Here is a 19,608-nt window from a genome sequence, read left to right as displayed (position 1 = left end):
AACAGGAGACTGGAGAGGCTTTGGGCCTCATCCAGCAGGACGCTTCCTATGTTCTTATGTCTAAAGCAGACCTTGACAAATTGTATTTGGATCTAGAAGCCAACCCCAACCTTTGGGAGCCAGACAGTAGACACTTGACAGAATTCATGCCGGATTTCATGTCGGACATTGTCGAGGGGGGTAATCTGGCTTCTCTTTATCCCCTTTATAATGTATTTACATATAATATAATATAATATAATATAATATAATATAATATAGCATAACATATTTATAACAGAAACAACGCTGCTGAGGGCAAATAAATATTTTATTTAATAACTCCACTTCTTAATATCCTAGTCCAAGCACCATAGTTAAATTTCTAGGCACCGTGGTTCCCTGATCTAAAGCGCCCTAATGAAGAGGCCAATCCTGGGACACAGAACATAGTGTGAATGCTTGGAAATGTTTTAAATGGACACCCACAGACCCAATTATTATTATTATTATTATTATTATTATTATTACATTTTATATCCTGCTCTTCCTCCAAGGAGCCCAGAGTGGTGTACTACATACTTGAGTTTCTCTTTCACAACAACCCTGTGAAGTAGGTTAGGCTGAGAGAGAAGTGACTGGCCCAGAGTCACCCAGCTAGTTTCATGGCTGAATGGGGATTTGAACTCAGGTCTCCCCGGTTCTAGTCCAGCACTCTAACCACTACACCACGCTGGCTTTTAACACCAAGAGAAATGTGGGGATGGGGGGAATTGAATCCTCCCTTCTCCCCTGCTTATGTGATGGCAGTCTGTAGTGTCAGGCAGTTTCCTCCCACAGGCCAGGTCAGTTAGACATTAGGAAGAACTCCCTAACTGTAAGAGGAGTTTAGCAGTGGAACAGTCTGCCTTGTGCTCCACTGCACTTTCCTCTGATGGAGGTTTCCAAAGAGAGTCTGGTCAGCCAAATGTCAGGGATACTGTGTATAGTTCCCTGCACTGAGCAGGGAGCGGGTAGGTCTGGAGGACCTCCCAGGACCCTTCCAACTCTAATATTCTTTGGTTATATGATTAAACTTGCATAAGTGTAGCTGGGTGAGCATCTCTGCCTGACTGTGCTTTGAATGGTAATGGGGTTTGAATTTCTCACTGATGACCCACATCCCTTCCTCTCCTCTCTTCCCCCCTCCACCCCACAAATTTCCACCAATCAGGTGTGCCCCTGAAAGCCTGAAGACCCGCACCTTCTCGCACGCCAGCGATACTTGGATGTTTGGTGTGACGCTCTGGGAGATGTTCACGTACGGACAGGAGCCGTGGGTCGGCCTGAATGGCAGTCAGGTACGATTGCAGAAGTGGGCCTCTCCCAGGGGTCCCCAAGCGGTAGTCCTCCAGATGGGGCTGAACTACAATTCACATCATCCCTGGTTGCAATTTATTGTGGCTGGACATGATGGGAGTTGTAGTCCAGCAAAGTCTGGAGGACTACAGCTGGGGACCCCTGGCCTGCAGTGCAGACTTTCTTGCCCCCAGATATTGTAGGACTACAATTCCCATCAGGGCCAAAGGGAATTATAGTCCTACCGGGTCTGGGGACTGAAGCTTGGGAATCCCTGGCTTATGAGGACCGATTGGGGGGCTCCATTCCCCAACCCCTTTTTTCTTTTTAATGCCGTGTGCATTTACAGTGCTCTCTGCCCCGCCGTCATCCTCATTAGGGAAGCTTGCTGTTAGCCAGCTTTGGCTTGTCCTGAGCCCTGCTCTCTTTGCCCAGATTCTGCACAAGATTGACAAGGAGGGTGAGCGTTTGGGCCGGCCGGAGGACTGCCCCCAGGACATCTACAACGTCATGCTGCAGTGCTGGGCGCCCAAGCCAGAAGACCGGCCCACCTTTGTGGCCCTGCGTGACTTCCTGTTGGAGGTATTGTCTGGGCTGAAGGGCGCAGAACTGGGGCAGTCAAGGAGAGGCACCCTACCGGTGTGCCTAAAGGAAGCCACGTGCCGAGGATGGGGTACCTTGGGTGTAAGGGAGCCAGAGAATCTGGCATTCGTCCAGTTTCCCCAGGTGTTGACATCAAGATGGCAACTTAGTCTGTTGTAGTAAAACAAGAGCTCACCCACAGGGTCCTTGAGAGTCCCCAGATGATGGTGGACTACAACTCCCTTCCCTTGGTCATTGCTGGGGATGATGGAAGTTGTAGTCCAACATCATCTGAGGACCTAAGGCTGAGAAGCCCTGGATGAGCATATATATTGTTTCATAGGCTTCCATGAGCTGTAGAGTCCATTAGCCCAGATGCAGAAATAGCCAGGATATAACAAATCCAGTTTGAAGACTTGGGGTGCATACAGAAGCCCCTCAAAACAGGAGTAGAAATGCACTCATAGGGTTTTGATCAGATGCACAGGATGAAGCTCAAGGGAAATGAAGCCTACCAGTTTGCCACCAAAGCTGGCCTGTATAGCACTGATTGGCTGGTTCCAGTGATGTTGCCAAGTGCACAAGCTGTTGTTGTTTACCAGCACACTTTTTCAGCTTAAAAAACCTCATATGAAACCAAACAAAAAACTGGTGGGAGCTTCCCCTGTCTCTAAAAATAAGGTGCCAAATGCATGTTTAACGACATAACTGTACAAGTAGTTATCTAAATAATTTTTTTTAAGTATATGTATTATTTTTCTCTGTGATCAAGCATTCTTTCTCTTGGCTTGGTACAGATGTGCGTGTAAAGGTCTATTCACACACACAACGAACATAAAACATACATAAATTTGACATATATAGATGAAACACACAATTACTGAAGAAAGAACGGTTTCGATTTCATAAACCTCAAATGGTGTTGCTTGAAGGTCAGTTATGTCCACAAGTCCTTATTACATGTAGATTCACAAAGTCCTTCCGGATCTTTACTCTTGCAAGTTCTTATTCAAGTTGTTGCTCCTTGTCCAAATGTTACTCAACAGGTATCCTAGGTATTTTTTGCCTGTTTCTTCCTGCTTGAGCAGGACTTCATCAGGAGAAGTGAAATTTATCTCTTCAAAAGTGACTCTGCACTTGCCAGTGGTTTCAAGTTGGAAATCCTACTGGATACAAAGTTGTACTACTTTGTACCCAGTACGATTTCCAACTTGAAACCACTGGCAAGTGCAGAGTCACTTTTGAAGAGCTAAAACTTGAATAAGAACTTGCAAGAGTAAAGATCTGGAAGGACTTTGTGAATCTACATGTAATAAAGACATAATTGACCTTCAAGCAACACCATTTGGGGTTTATGAAATAGAAACCTTCCTTTCTTCAGTAATTGTGTGTTTCATCTATATATGTCAAATTTATGTACGTTTTATGTACGTTGTGTGTGTGAATAGACCTCTACACACGGTATATAGACTATTCTATGTATATGTTTTGTTCCCTTGGTCCGTATATCCTCTACTCTTTCATTTGGTACAGATGTGTAACACAGCTCTTACTCCATGAAAGAAAGGCCTGGCTTTTTATGAAAAAATGGAGGATTGATAGGCACCCTTTAGCATTTTTCAGTTCTCTTTGTTTAAGCTCCTTGCATTTTTGGCTACCTGACACAATACCGTGGTGGCATGTGTGTCTATGGATTTTAAAAGAGTGACTAATGCCCTTTAGACAGTTCTTCACTCTGGAAACTGCGTTCATGGACTCCCATTTCTTCTGGGGGCTGTGAATCCTGTCAGCAGTTCTGACTCGCATTGGATCAAAACGTCCCCACTCGTTTCCTCCTGCTGTTACATCTTGTTGGTTCTTCCTGCCTGTGCAGGAGGGAGAGGCCGGAAGCGGCAGAGGGCACTGAAACTCCTCTCACAACCTGTGGAAATCTGTTTCGTCCCTCTCGTCTGGCTTCTGAGATTTCAGCAGGTGTGGCACCCCCACTGGCGAGAGTCTCTTTGGGCCCATCAGAGCTATGAGCCTGCGTTCTTGTGGGAAAAGATCTCCGGAAGGAGAACAATGCCCCCAAGACCACCTTCTGTGCTTTTTCTGTGTAGAGTCACCCTGCTTCCACACAGCCCTGGGCACGGACTAGCGATTAGCTAGACTTCTCTGGCACAAGATGCCTGTGGACTCCCTAGCATGCTGGGGCGTGCGATGCCAGCAGAAGGGGGCAGCCCACTCATTTGGGGGCCTGGAAATAGCAGGACCTGGAGCAAGCCCCAAACTTGTCCCCTTCTCCTCTAGCTGGCCCAGACTTTGTTTCCTTCTGCACGGACTCCTTTTGCACGGCAGTGGCTTCCCCTTGAAGGGGAGGTGGGGTTGGGGAGGTGCTTCTGTCCCAGCTTCATCAGCAGGGCTGTGGCGGGATCATGTGTGGGCAGGGCTTCACCTCACTCTTCCTCTCTTTCCTCCTCCTCCAGGCTCAGCCCACGGACATGTGTGCCCTGCAGGATTTTGAAGAGCCGGACAAGCTCCATATCCAGATGAACGACATCATCACGGTCATCGAGGGCAGGTATCGTGCAGGGAGGCCTTGGCCAGGCTGGGTCAGGCCCAGTGGGGCTGGGGCTTAGGCATGCCTGGGCTTGACGCAGGGCAGGCAGGCTGGATAACGGCTGCCTCCTCTTCCTCTTCGGCAGTTGATGCTTTGCCACAGAGAGTCCCAGGGCAAGCAGTTGCTCAAGCTGGGGTGCCGATACTGCAACTCCCCATGTTGTCTTCTTGTAAAGCAGCCCATGGGGAGCCCTGGTTTGGGTCCAGCTCTTCCCCCTCCATGCCAGCCCTCTAATTTAAATAGCCCCCTGAAACTGCTCTTAGCTGCAGACGGAAAAACCTGGCGGCACAAATTCATGCCTCTTGGGCTCCCCTCTGTGGCTAATAGATTTGTTGACAAGTCAACGAGGAATCAACACAGGGACAAAGAGTCGAACCACACCACGGCCCCAATCCAGATCACTCCCCACAACTGCCTTTTGCAAATGATTTCAGTAATTCCACTTCCAGAATTCCCACGCCCCATCTGGTTTGGCTGCGGTGCATATATTGGGACTGATGGTGAAAGGTGGCTTACAAATATAAATAAAAATAAGTAAATTGCAGGCACTTGAAACCATTCGCCATGCAGAGCAGACAACTTTTTTCATACTAAAGCAAAACGTTGAATGTTTGTGACTTCCTCCGCCCTTGGTGTGATGTACAAAGTGAGCCACTGTATGCAAATAGCTCACAGTTCAGATGGCCTCCACATTACCACCTGTAAGTAGGCACAGGTCCATAGCCCCAGAGTATCATGCTTGCCTTGCAGCAGAAGGGGCCTTGATAAAGGTTCCTTGCAGTTGCATCTGGAAGATGGGCCCAAGCAGGGCCAACTGGGGCCAACTGTCCCGGGCCCCCACATAGCAAGGCCCCTGCCCCCCGCCTCAGCTCCTATGCTTACCATTAATCTCTACCCAAGCCCTGCTACATTGTTCAACAGAATTCTTTGTAAAGTTCCCATTTAAAAAAAGAAAGAAGGAAAGATGACATTGAATTGCAAAATGTAGACCCCAACCTGACCATGATAAACTAGGCAAGAAGAAGCTACAAGCAAGAATTCTCACCTGTGGACAATCCGTGCAAAAATTCTCACATATGCCCTCCCCCAAAACTTGGTACACACATGCCTGAATCCTTTTAGAGGGGCCCCAATGTCATACCTGCCTGAGGTCCCATAAATCCTCTGGGCAGCCCTGGGTCCAGTATGATCCAGAGTTGTTGGACTACAATTTCCATCATCCCCAGCCAGAGTGGCTGAAGTGTCTGGGGGTGATAGCAATAGCACTTACATTTATATACCGCTCTATAGCTGGAAGCTCTCTAAGTGGTTTACAACGATTTAGCATATTGCCCCCAACTTTCTGGGTACTCATTTTACCGACCTCGGAAGGATGGAAGGCTGAGTCAACCTTGAGCCCCTGGTCAGGATCGAACTTGCAACCTTCTGGTTACAGGGCGGCAGTTTTACCACTGCGCCACCAGGGGCTCATTGGGAGCAGTAGTCCAACAATATATCTTGGAGTCCAGGCTGGGAACCCCTGGTCCAGGTGGAATTAACCTTCCCGTGGGCTGAACTCTTCCGGTTGCATTCACTTGCCAGAAAAATCAGCATGTCAGTGAGACATTTTGACTCTCTGCAGCCCTGAGCCCACAGTATAGGACAGGCTATACCTGGGCATTCCTCTCTGCCTCAGTTCCCCCTTCTTTTCATTTTCAAGACAAGAACATGAATGGTAAGGCAGAGAGGGAAGAGTATCGTAAAGCCAAACACAACAATGATGACCCAGTGGACAGAGTTGGGCTTGGAGTGGGGAATCCTGCGTTTGCTTCTCGTCTGCCATGGCCTTGCTCTATGGCAAGGGTGGCGTGTGTCTTTGCTTTAGTTTGCCATCTGCCAAATGGGCTCACATGAGAGCAAATGAAATGCAGACCGTAAAGCACTCTTCACATTCCACATCCTGTATAAGGCGGCATGAATAATGGCGTTCTTAATCAAGGAGAGCCGCAGGAATCCATTGGGCTGTTTGGGGACAACAAAGGAGAATATGCCATGTGTAAGTGGGGCAGGGCCACAAGTAAGGAGAAGAGCATGCAGAAGGTCCCAGGTTCAGTCCCTGGCAGCATCTCCAGGGAAGGCGGGGAAAGACCCCTGCCTGAAGCCCTGGAGGGTTGCTGCCAGTCCGTGAGGATGGTACTGAGCTCGATGGACTGGCCCAGCTGTTCTCAACCTTGGGTCCCCAGATAAGATCGTAAGAACAGCCCTGCTGGATCAGGCCCAAGGAGGCACATCTAGTCCAGCACCCTGTTTCTCACAGTGGCCCACCAGATGCCACTGGAAGCCACAGGCAGGAGTTGAGGGCATGTCCTCCCTCCTGCTGTTACTCCCCTACAACTGGTACTCAGAGGCATCCTGCAAAACTATGGTGCGGCCATACCTGGAGTACTATGTCCAATTCTGGTCCCTGGTTCTAGTGTTATGTATGTGAGAGAGAAGAATTTCTCTCTCTCCACTTTCTCCACACCATGCATGATTTTATAGACCTCTATCATGTCTCCCCGCAGTCATCTTTTTTCTAAACTAAATAGCCCCAGGTGTTGTAGCCTGGCCTCATAAAAAAGGTGATCTAGGCCCCTGATCATCTTGGTTGCCCTCTTCTGCACCTTTTCCAGCATCTCCTTTTGTAGATGTGGTGACCAGAATTGTACACAGTACTCCAGGTGTGGCCGCACCATAGTTTTGTATAAGGGCATTATAATACTAGCAGTTTTATATCCAATCCCCTTCCTAATGATCCCTAGCATGGAATTGGCCTTTTTCACAGCTGCCGCACATTGAGTCCACACTTCCAACGAGCTGTCCACCATGACCCCAAGATCCCTCTCCTGGTTGGCACCGACAGTTCAGATCCCATCAGCGTATACTTGAAGTTGGGGTTTTTTTTGTCCCAATGTGCATCACTTTACATCACTTTATGTGCATCACTTTACATCACTTTATCCCCATGAAATTGATTGTCATGAAATTTAGGACTAACAAAAGGAAGTACTTTTTCACACAGTGCATAATCAACCTATGGAATTCTCTGCCACAACATGTGGTGACAGCCATCAATCTGGATGGCTTCAAGAGGGGTTTGGATAACTTCATGGAGGAAAGGTCTATCAACAGCTACTGGTCAGTGGGCTATAGGCCACCTTCAGCCTCAAAGGTTTTTCGAAGTTGAGGTTTTTTGTCCCAATGTGCATCACTTTACACTTGCCAGTGTTGAACTGCATTTGCCACTTTGTTGCCCACTCCCCCAGTTTGGAGAGATCTTTTTGGAGCTCCTCACAATCTGTTTTGGATTTCACTACCCAAAAGAGTTTGGTATCATCTGCAAATTTGGCCACATCGCTGTTTACCTCTGCTTCTAGATCATTTATGAATAAATAAAAAAGCACCGGTCCCAGTACAGATCCCCGGAGGACCCCACTTCTTACTTCCCTCCATTTTAAAAACTCTCTATTTATCCCAACCCTCTGTTTCCTGTCTTTCAACCAGTTAGCAATCCACACATGTACTTGTCCCTTTATCCCATGACCGCTAAGTTTTCTCAAGACACTTCAATGAGATGCTGGTGGACTGCCACTCTCAAAGACTAGCAGTGTGCACTGAAATATCTGTATCGAATATAATTTCTACTTATTATTTATTTAGTACATTTATATCCCTCCCCATACAAAAAAGTCCCTGGGCAGTTCACAATATAAAACCATTAAAACATTAACATAATTAAAACAGTTTGAAATACGATAAAAACTCTAAAACCGAAGCTTTAAAACTGTAAACTAAAAAGCCTGAATAAACAGGTTTGTTTTTAAGTCCTTCGTAAAAACATTCAGAGAAGGGGAAACTCTAATTTCATTAGGAAGCGTGTTCCAGAGTCCGGGGCAACTCTAGAAAAGACTCAGTCTCGCGTCGTCACCAACCGATCTGGTGGCAACCGGACCTCCCTAGATGATCTTAACAGGTGGTGGGGTTGATGATGAAGATATGCATAAATCAAGCAGATCTCCACCATACAAACTATACACAGGCCATTTAATACAGAATACAAGTAACTAGCTGAGCTGGAGCAGAGGATCTGCGCCCCTCGTTCTCCCCCCAGCCTCATTTCGTCTGTCCCCCACCCCGCTGCTTTTCCTGGCTGCCGGCCAGCCTGGCCGCTGCTGCTTCTCCCAGCAGCCAGCTCCATCTTTCCTTTGGGCCGGCAGGCAGGCCAGAGAGGGAGTGTGCCGCCCTCTCCACCAGCAGCCTTCTTCCACCTGGCGAGCTGGGCCTTTCTCTCCTCCCTCCACTGCAGTTTACTCGCCTGCCCACCGTTCTTCCCATGCCTTTGACTGTCTTGCAGCTGCTCGTGAACTCTTGCGAGAGCTGCCACACATGGGATTAGCCACAGTTACGTCTTAGAGAATGGAATACAAAGAAAATGTGGAAGAATAAATAGTAACAACATGCACCTAGGATACTGAAGCTCCGAATCCCCAAGTAAGGTGCACAATGCTGGAAGTACATTCAGCACGAGACGACACCATGTCAACAAAGTGAACTGATTCATTGCGCCGTCTTAAGCTTGAATGTATTTCCAGTGTTGTGCACCTTACTTGGGGATTTGGGAATTCAGTATCCTAGGTGCATTTTGCGACTATTTATTCTTCCACAGAAGTTGTGCCAGTTATATTCTTTATGAAATGGTCTTTGTATAGTTCGTATGGTGGGGGATCTGTTTGGTTTATGTATATCGGACTACAAAGCTCATCACCCCCAGCCGTGTGGCGATTGTGGCTGAACTGTAGTCCAAAAACATCTGAGGGCCCAAGCAGTGCTCCCTCTAACAGGGATTCCCAGATGTTGTTGACTACAACTCCCAGAATCCCCAGCCAAAGGCCATTGCAGCTGGGGATGCTGGGAGTTGTAGTCAACAACATCTGGGAATCCCTGTTAGAAGGAACACTGGACCCAAGGCGGAGAACCCCCCCAATTAAGGGTCTGACTCTGTACAAGGTGGCTTCCCATGTAGGCTGGGTGATCTCCAGGCCCTTCCACTCTGCTTTGAAAAGTCCTGCTGACATCTGCTCTTCTCTGGATTCAGGGGTGCAGCTCCTGACTTGCTGCCTGAGCCCCTGGAGGCCCCCCCCCGGTCCCCTGCCTGGCCAAGTGGCCGCCCTCCCCGCTTGCTGGGGCCTCGCAGCCCTCCCTCCACTGAGTCACTGCTCTGGGTGTGCTTCTTGCCCTGCCTTGTGTACCCGTTCAGCTCTTGCTTGCAGCCACACATGCACACCCCCACCGCCGCAGCAGCCGCTCCCTGCTGCCACCCACCCACGCTTATCTGATCCACATGCCAGGGAAGGAGCCGGCCCTGCTCGGCGGGGGATTGTTTTCCCAGAAGAGCAAGCAGCAGGCAAAGAAATGCCTGCGGAGGCCACAGCCCTGTCCAGCCTGGCAGCAGCTGGAGTTGGGGAGAATCTGAGAGAGGAGGGACACCCACGGGCCCTCTCGTCTGAACACACACACACACACACACACACACACACACAGCTCTGAGACTGTGATATTCGGCCAAGCTTTGTCTCAGGGCCTTGAAGAAAAGCTTCTCCATATCCTCATACTGCTGTTTTCTTGCTGAACTCCCCCTTGTAGAGGAGCATGCCGGCTAAGAGAGTCCCTGGTTCGAATCCTGCCTCAGCCATGAAATCCTCAGGCAAGCTGTTGTCTCTCAGCCTCCAGTTCCCGTTTGCAAAATGGAGAGAGCAACTGGCCTGCCTTACAATAAGAAGAGCAACCTTGCTGTATCAGGCCAAAGGTTCATCCAGTCCAGTGTCCCTTTTCCCATCTTGGTCAACCAGATGCCTCCTCCAGGGACTCCTGTTCAGGGGCATACTGTGCCTGAAACTACAGGTTCCACTTAGCTATCTTGGCTAGTAACTGTTGGCACACCTGTGACTTTGTTCAATCCACTTTTAAAACCATCTAAGCCAGTGGCCATCACCAGCACACCATGTGACACTGAGTGCTATAGATGAATTGTGCATTGGGTGCAGAAACCTTTTATTTATTTTCTCTGTCCTGGACCTACTGTCTATCCATTCCACTGAATGACTGGATGGAGGAGAGCTGGTCTTGTGGTAGCAAACTTCCTGTAACTTGTCCCCTTTGCTAAGCAGAGTCTGCCTTGGTTTGCATTTGGATGGGAGGCTACATGTGTGAGCACTGTAAGGTATTCCTCTGCAGGGGTGGGATCATAGCTCAGTGGAAGAGCATCTACATGCTTCATGCCTAAGATTCCAGGTTCATTCCCTGCCAATCTCTCCAGCTAGGGCTGGAAGGTTTTATTCAAATGCTACCGCCCGTCTGTGCAGACAGTACTGAGCTAGATGCACCAAAGGTCTGACTCAGTCGGAGGCAGCTTTCTGTGTTCCTATGACCCTGAGTTCTGGTATTAGAGAGAGGGAGGATCCTAGAACTGGGGGTCACCCCATGCAATGGATCTGCAATAGATTCCAGTTATGTATCACAAGCTAATTGCTTACCTCGCCCCACATGGCAAGAGGGTCACGTGGGCCTTCCCTCCCCCATCTGCATGTTTTCGGCGCAGAGACTGCCCTGGCTCGTTGCAAGCCTTTGATGGAACAGAAGGGGCGTGAGAATTCCTGGGTCAGTCCGGAGCCTCGTCATTCCACAAGGGTGCTGAGAAGTCATTGCACATGCCCGGAAGGGCTCCTGGCTCTTCCTTGCATGACCTCAGGCGGCTTGCTCCTGTCCTCATGCTGCCTGCCCACCCCCGGGATGCTGCACCTGCAGCCAGGGAATTTCGTGGAGTGATAGCATCACCTCGCTCGTTTCCCCAACTGCACACGACCAGGATTGGAAACTCGCTAGGAGGCTGCCTTTTCCTGCTGCAGCCGCCGCCTCTCTGGCATCTTACTTAGGGCCCAGCTGCTCATGGTGGGAACTGAGTGGGTGGAACCTCCGGCTTCTTCAGAAAGAGGCTGTGGGTGGCACTGCTTTGGATCAGGCCCACCGAGGAAGGGTTAAGCCTTCCCCCCCCCCACTGATGCCCTACTTCAGGGGTTCCCAAGCTCAGGTCCCCAGATGTAGTTGGACTACAACTCCCATCACCCCCTGCCACAGGGCCACTGCAGCAGGGAATGATGGGAGTTGTAGTCCAACTACATCTGGGGGGGGGACTTCTGCCTTGCTTAAATGCTCCCCGCCACCAACCCTGAAGCTGCTGTTTATCCCAGAGCACAACTGGCTGGTAAGTTCCCCCATTTATGACTAAGAGCAACTTCAGGGGGCCTGTTTGGGTCAGAACGTGGTGCAGGGGAAAGGGCCTGACCCCCCACACACACAAATACATCCCCAAACCCTCCACAGTCTCAGATTTGGAGCCGCTTTTTGAAAAAGAAAAAGACGTCCCAAATCCCAGTCACAGCATTCCTACCAGTTTGGCCCTCCGCTTTGCTGTAGGGGTGGGCACGCACCCGTTCGGAGGTCCTTTTCCGGACCTCCGAACTAGTCCAGCGTTGGAACTGGTTCGGCAGTGGGGGGTGTTATCTTTAAGGAGCAGGGAGGGTGCTCTTCCCGCCCCCCACGTTTCCCCCACCAGCACTGTGTCCAAATTTGCTGTGCATGGCAGGAGCATACCCTCTTCCCACCCCGATCAGCGTCAGACTGGAAGTAGCCAGTGCGCATGTGCGTGCATGATGTGCCCACATGCACCGGCCACTTCCAGTCTGACGCTGATTGGGTTGGGAAGAGGGTGTGCTCCCGCCTTGCGCAGCAATTTTGGACAAAGCGCCAGTGGGAGGAAAGTGGCAGGGGGGAAGGAGCACCCTCCCTGCTCCAACCCCCCCACCGCCGCTGAACTGGCCCAGCACCAGTTTGTGCACATCCCTACTTTGCTGTACTAGCCACCTTGATATGAATTCAGACTTGGTGAAAACCACAGAGCACTCTGAGAGCGGATGGAGCTGCTGTGACGATTGTCATTATGCAGCGCCATCAGTGGCACTTGGAAGCGTGCTGTAAGCAAAAAAGAGCCTGGTCCCTGCCCCTAGGAACTTACAGTTTACATTTAAAAAGGGAGGAGGAGGAAATGGGAGAGTAACACGAGGTGACTGCAGATAAGTGAAGTTACGGATCTGTAGGCTTTGTTGCAACTGGGGTGGAGGGGGTGAAGGAACAGGGCTAGATGAGAGCTGTGGAGGAAGCGGTGGGAGGGATTGGGAATCGGGGTGGCCCTCCCCCCAATAGGTCAGTGGAAGCACAAGCACTTTGCACACAGAAGGGTCCCAGGCTCAGCCCCCAGCAATTCCCGTTAAAAGACCAGGGTGCAGACAACAAGGAAACTTCTCTGCCTGAGACCCTGCAGAACTGCTGCCGGTCTGAGTCAACAGCACCGGGCTTGATGGAGCAAAAGGTCTGACTCGGTCAAAGGCAGCTAACCTCTGCTAACTGCACAAAGAGGCACTTTTAAAAGTGGAGATTCTCTTGTATTTAGCGGGGGGGGGGGGAGCGGCCATCCCTATCCAGCCCCAGCACAGCATCAGTGGTTGTTGCCAATGTCCACTTTGTGTTTCTTTTTAGGCCGCGAGCCCCTTGGGGACAGGGAAGTAACTTTGTTATCTGTTTTTTCTGTGTAAACTGCTTTGACTTCTGTTGAAAAGTGGCATATCAATATTTGTGGTCTTAGCCGTCATAGCTTCTGAGTCGATGCGAAGAGGGACACAGAGGTGGCTCCAGGCACGCAGTCAGAGGGCTGGTTCCAGGCATCGCGGGCGAGCAGGGGAGGCGGGTGGGGGTCGTTCCCGGGCCAGGCACAGATCTGGGCCTTGTGGCTGCTGAGAAGGGGTGGCGGGGAAGAGTGGTGGGCAGGGAAGGGGTCAGCAGCCTTCTCTTGCCAGCTTCCGCTCCACCCTACCTTGCACCCCGCAAGGGATGCCTGCTGCCTCCAGTTTCCTCGGCCGTTCTCTGCGGCAAGGGCAAGCAACTTGGCTGCTCCACGGTTGTGGAGTGACAGTTCCCATCATCCCCAGACAGTTCTGCCTGGGGGTGCTGGGAGTTGTAGTTCAGCAACAACTGGGCAGCCAGTGTTGCCTGCCCTTGCTCTACAGAGAGCAGAAGCTGGAGGCGGCGGCGGCAGGGATGGGACCCCAGGGGGTAGGCCTGAGAACCTGAGCCTGACCCGGGCAGGCTCTCCCTCCCTCCCTCCCTCCCTCCCTCCCAGGCACCCCTCTCCCTCCGCCTGCACATGAATCACCCCACCGGCATGACTCAGGGCACGACTGCTGGTGTGTGTCTTGAGGGACTCGCTTTCGCGCCTGCCTGCCTGCCTGCCTGCCCAGCAGTGACTCTTGCTCGGGGCCGGGTGCTCTTAATTGCAGGGAGTTGGTTTGTAACTGGAGTCCGGGACAAGGGTGTAGCCGACTGCTGAACCGGCGTGTGCACACCCCCACCCACATTACATCACCGCTGCGCTGAGTGACGGGGCTGAGCACATAAGCAGCGCTTCCCTGCAAGCTGCCTGCCTCGTCCGTCCCGGCGGCTCGCGGAGGTGCAGCCAGACCTGTTTGCTTTCTCTCTCACTCCCTGCTGCCGGCTGTGAGGATGAGCTGAGAATCCAGGGAGGATTTTTCCCGGGCGACCCCCAAGCAGGTGATCCTTGTGCTGGGTGGGCACAGGAGGGGTAGGGTGGGGTGGGGAAGACGGGCTGAGTGTTGCAACCCACCCTGGTTTTATCCCTGGGGAAAGCCCTGAAGCATTTCCTGCTTTCTGCTGTTGGACGTCCTGGTCTCTGGTCCCTGGTTTGGGCTGTGTGAGGGAGCTGCAGAGAATGTGGCCATGCGTCTTGGAAGCGTCTGAGAAGGGACAGGCTGTGGCTAGCTGTAGAGCAGAGCATCCGTTTTGCAGGCAGAAGGTCCCTTGTTCAGTCCCTGGCAGCTCCTCCAGGAGGGCTGGGAAGGACTCCTGCCTGAAACCCCGGAGGCCCGCAGCCAGTCAGGATCGGAAATCCTGAGCTCAATGGTCTGAGTCAGGATAAGGCAGCTTCCTGTGTTCCTAGCATTGGTTCTGGGTTCTAGTTCCTCTGGGCCTCATCTTAGCCATCTGTGGATTGCTGCTACCCATTGCTTTGGCAGGGAAGGCTATGAAGTGGTTCATACTTGAACCAACTGCAGAACGCTTGTTGTGTTGACTCTTCGCACAGTCCAGGCCTGTGAGCAGCAGAGCGCCCGAATCCCCTGCCTGTCTATGTGGGCAGCTGTCGGGGAGCAGTCACTGGGGCACAGGCTGGCCCTAAGGCAGAAAGACCCTTCCCCTAACTGACTGAGGCACAACCCACTAGGAGGGTCTCACACTGTGTGGTTTTCAGTGAGTCCTGTGCAGAATTTTGCCCCAGATTGTGTCATGCTATTGCGATGGTGAATATTGATGTGCCTCTTCAACCGCCCCCCCAAAAAAGTTCTCAAAGTGGTTTCCATGAAAAGAAGAGACATATACTGCTTCTTTGTCCTCAAAGGGCTCACAGCCTAGAAGGTAGGGATGTGCACGAATTGATTTTTTTGATTCGATTTCTGCCCAAATTGAATCACCTTTGATTTGTTATGTGTCCAAATCTGCCCCTCCCCCCCAAATCACCCCAGATTTGATTTGGATTTGATTAGATTTGATTTGGACTCTGATCAATTCAAACCACTTATAAAGGCCCTGGGGCACCAAATTTGGATTGTGGGTAGGTCCCCATGGTTGCCACCTACCACTCAAATTTCAAGGCAGTGGGGCACTTGGTTAAAATTTAATGAGTTTTTAAAAACTTTTTTACTGATATTGTATATTTCCGCCATAGGAAATAATGGGGATTCTAAGTTGCCCTAACCTAACCCTAACATGGATCCCCAGCTTTCATTTAAAAAAAACACCAAAAAATCACCCCTAAGATCTAGCCCTTGTAGACGTGGATTTATGGAGCAAAATAAATGTGTGGACACTATTTTTCAAATGTTTGGATTCTTTGGTGTCTAATAACTTTTCCTCACAATGAATCCCTATGAGGATTCATTGCACATCTTCATTTCTTCTGTTCATTTTGTCTGTCATTAGACACTGCCAATTGCCATGTGCTAACTACACCCCCCCCACACACACACACACACTGGGGTACTCAGTTTATTGTTTAGGATCTTTTGAAGTGTTTAGATTCTTTGGTGTCTTCATTACACACCTTCGTTTCTTCTGTTCATTTTGACCCCACTGCTTTTTGAGTGGGGGTGGGGAATTAGGGGTATCCCATGTGCCCCCAACCTGCAAGCCACTGGGTACTCGGTTTATATTTTTTGAAATGTTTGAGATGTTTAGACTCTTTGGTGTGTAACGAATCCTCATAGGGATTCATTATGAGGAAAGGTTATTGGACACCAAGGAGTCTAAACACTTGAAAAATTTCTAGAACATCAACTGAGTAGTACCCCACTGCCTTGTGGATGGAAGGCGGGTATAGTTGGCCCATGGCAGTTGAGAGTTGGCACTGTCCAAAGACCGTCAAAATGAAGAGTAGAAATGAAGGTGTGTAATGAATCCTCATAGAGATTCTTTGAGGAAATGTTATTATACACCAAAGAAACACTTGAAAAATAGTGACCACACATTTTGCTCTATAACTCCACTTCTAGAAGGGCTAGAGCTTAGCTCTTTTTAAAAAATGAAAGCTGGGAATCTGGGGCAAAAGATTGCAGGAATGTGCATCTCAAATCGATTTGAGTAGAATCTGGTGCAGTTTGATTTGGACCTGAAACTAGCCAATGGAACACAGGGGCAATTTGTTCTGTCTCCAAATCACCCAAATCAGCTAGATTCAGGTACAAATCAATTTGTACACAAATCGATTTGCACACCCCTACTAAAAGGAAACATAAGGTAGACCCCAGCCACAACCACAGGAAGGATGCTGTGCTGGGGTCCGATAGCAGCCCTCTCCCCCTGCTAAATACAAACAAGTCGGCACCGACTCAACAGCACTTTGCCTTTACCACTTTTTAAGGGTGCCACTTTACTCAGCTAGTATTTGAGTGGGTAAGATCTTGCCTGTGTCTCCTCCTTAATTATTGCAACAAGAGCCATATGAGGGGCTTAAGAATTGGACCAACATCTCTTCCTGTTAGATTGTGCAAACTCTTGGGCCACACAGAACTCTTCATCATGCCAAAATGGAAAGGTATAAAAAGTGGTTACTTCTAATTTACTTCATTTTGCATCTCTTTTTATCCCAGAGTTTCAGGCTGGAAAATTGAGTTCTAAATGTGAATATATACATTTAAGATTTCACATATAGGACTTGGGAAAGAGAGCTGGTCTTGTGGTAGTGAGCATGAATTGTTCCCCCTGCTAAGCAGGGTCTGCCCTGGTTTGCTTTTGGACGAGTGGCTACATGCAAGCCCTGTCTGTTATAAAGTATTCCCTTTAGGAGATGGGGCCATAACTCAGTGTTAGAGCGTTTACTCTCATGCAGATGGTCTCGGGTTCGCTCCCTGGCAGCATCTCCAGGTAGGGCAGGAAAATACACACCTGAAACTCTGGAGAGCCACTGACAGTCAGTGTAGACAATTCTGAGCTAGATGGACCAAGGGTCTGACTCAGTATAAGGCAGCTTCTGTTGTTCCTAGAGTCTCTGGACTCTATTTACTCTATTTATTTACTGGCCCCAATTATGAACCCCGAGTCCAGCTACAAAGCCCAGGGCTGTTTCCTCTGAATGATGGCACTGACTTCTCCCTGAGGCCTGCTGGTACCTTTTGCATGCCCAGTGAGTGTTCTGCCCTTCAGCCACGGGTGTTCCTCCCCTCTGCCCTGGGCAAGTTTCCAGAGAGCCTGACAAAACGAAAATGGTCCTTAGCCCCTGTCGGCCGGTTAGTGTTCTTACCTGGAGGTTTTACGCACAACAGATTTTACCACGTGTTTACTGGGAGGCTTTACTGCGAACTTAAAGCGATCACAAAACACTGCTGAAAATAGTGGAGTTTTTTACTCTGGAGATAAATCAGGCTACACTCGGACGCAGTGGAAAACCCAATTTGCATTGTGGACTGCTCCCTGATAACTTGCAGGGACTTCGGGGAAAATTTGGCTGATAAGTGTACTTGCACCCTCCATTCTGGAGGAGATGCGAGCTAAAAGCAAAACCTCTTGCGGTAAAACTGCTGTGCGCAAAACTTCCTGCAGGGCTTCTGGCATCTCAAAGGGCTTGAAGGTGCCATCCTCCAGGAACCGCTACAGTCCAGCCCTGCTGACAAGAGTGATTCATGGATTATGTGCCAGATCTTTATTATATAATGTGATTTAGGCCATTGTCTCCCTGAAGTGACTAAATCTGGCAGCATTAGCAATCAGCATTGTTCTCCCCGCTTTTGAACTATTGTTATTATTATTACTACTACTTTGGATGCCTCATGTCTGCATTCCTCCCTCCCTTCTTCCTCCAAAGTATTCAGAGCAGCGTATCCAGGGTGTCCTGTTTCACTTCTCCCCCATTTCGAGGAACGTGGCATTTCAAAGAGGCAAATTTCCTTGTTCCACCTCTGCATCTCAATGGGAGAGCCTAGAGACTGGCAGGCCCCATCCCTGCTGCCCTCCCTAATTATTGACACAATTTGCTCACTCGTCTTTTTTTTTTACGGAGAAGAATCCCCAAAAGGGAAAGAAGCGGTGTCCCTGTAGCATTCTCCCCCCTCGCTGCCACCTCTGCAGTTCATCGCAGCCCCATGAAACTTCCATCCGGGCTTCTGCAGCCCCCCTGGAGAAATGGGGAACTCCTTGTGTCAGAACTGTGTTTCAAAAGCAGCAAACGGTGAGAATGGGAATGGGAGCGGAAGCTGAGCAGCGAGGGTTTGTGTGCAGGAGACAGCCCCGGCCAGAGTGTGTCTCCTCCTCTGCAGGCCCGGCAGGTGCTCCTGGCTGGCAGTGGGGCCGGCTCAAGGAAGGTCATCCTCTGAAGTCACCCAGTGAGTCACCCGCGTCAGGCCTGGCTCTGCCCTTTTCCTGTTTACCTTCTCGATGAGTCTCCTTTCTGTGCCAGCTCATTACTCAGTCAAGGGGGGGACAGCCGGAGGCAGGGTGGAGCTGGCGCCGCCGCCGCCTCCTCCTCCCTCGCCCTCCCTTGTGAACACGGGCCCTGCGGCCCTGCCCGTACCTGGCTTAAAGCCTCGCTTCCTCCTGCTGACTGAGCAGAGAGGCACCTTTAAACAGCGGCGCTCTTCCCCCTGGACTTCCGGGCCAAAGTCCAGGGCCTCCACACCCCCTTGGGAGCCCCCCGAATCCGAATCCCCCTTAGACTGGCCCGGCGGATGTGGTCACCACTGGCCCGCACTGCGCCAGGCGGCCCAGTGGGATTGTGACCAGTGCCGGGTGCTTTAGAGATGGGGGGGGGGAATATGTGGGGTGGGAAGATGTTACGTTCTGTGTTGAAATGTCTCTGCTAATGTGGATTTGCACACATATACCTGTTTTATATTGCATTCTTGTGAGTTCAGTTGCTGTTGGTGCCCACAAGGACCCACGTGTTAAAAGTACCGTGCGTGTCACAGTGTGTGTGTAGGGGGAGGATGCTTAACTTAACTTGCAGCATGGGGGGGGGTCCAGCAATGGGGGGCCCTCCAAAGGCCTTTAGGTCCAGGCTCCAAAATTACCTAGGTGTGCCTCTGCCTTTAAAAGTGGTGGGTCTCGTGTATTAAGCAGGGGGAGAGCCACTGTCCCTACCCAACCCCATCACAACATCCTTTCAGTGGCTGTGGCTGGTCTCTACTTTCTGTTTCCTGTTAGATTGTGAGCCCTCTTGGGACAAAGAGGCCTCTTACTTATTGATTATTTGTTTTTCTATGTAAACCACTTTGAAAACTTGGGTTGAAAAGCAGTATATAAGTAGTTCTACTACTACGGACATTTATATACCGCTCTTCAACCAAATTTATCAAAGCAGTTTACATAGAATCAGAGCAGTTTACAATTTTTGTTCATCCCTGCTGGAACAGGCCCAAGCCCTATCTCCTCTAGCATCCTGATTCCCACAGTGGCCCAACAGATGCCTATGGGAAGCCCAC

The 19,608-nt window shown here is 50.2% G+C and overlaps 1 protein-coding gene across 5 annotated transcripts in view; it reads left to right on the top strand.

Moving 5' to 3' along the window:
- Positions 1–19,608, top strand: part of TNK2 (tyrosine kinase non receptor 2) — a 119,881-nt gene that overhangs the window by 79,794 nt on the left and 20,479 nt on the right. For all 5 annotated transcript variants that reach the window (XM_053307731.1, XM_053307732.1, XM_053307730.1 and 2 more), the window contains 3 exons: positions 1,193–1,319; positions 1,753–1,899; positions 4,365–4,459. In XM_053307731.1, the coding sequence (XP_053163706.1) occupies positions 1,193–1,319; positions 1,753–1,899; positions 4,365–4,459 (369 nt within the window). The remainder of the gene's footprint in view (positions 1–1,192; positions 1,320–1,752; positions 1,900–4,364; positions 4,460–19,608) is intronic.

Source organism: Hemicordylus capensis, chromosome 3 (assembly GCF_027244095.1).
Source record: "Hemicordylus capensis ecotype Gifberg chromosome 3, rHemCap1.1.pri, whole genome shotgun sequence".
Classification (NCBI taxonomy): domain Eukaryota; kingdom Metazoa; phylum Chordata; class Lepidosauria; order Squamata; family Cordylidae; genus Hemicordylus; species Hemicordylus capensis.
The sequence above is the reverse complement of the archived record's forward strand: the minus strand, read 5'-3'. Positions and strand labels throughout refer to the sequence as shown.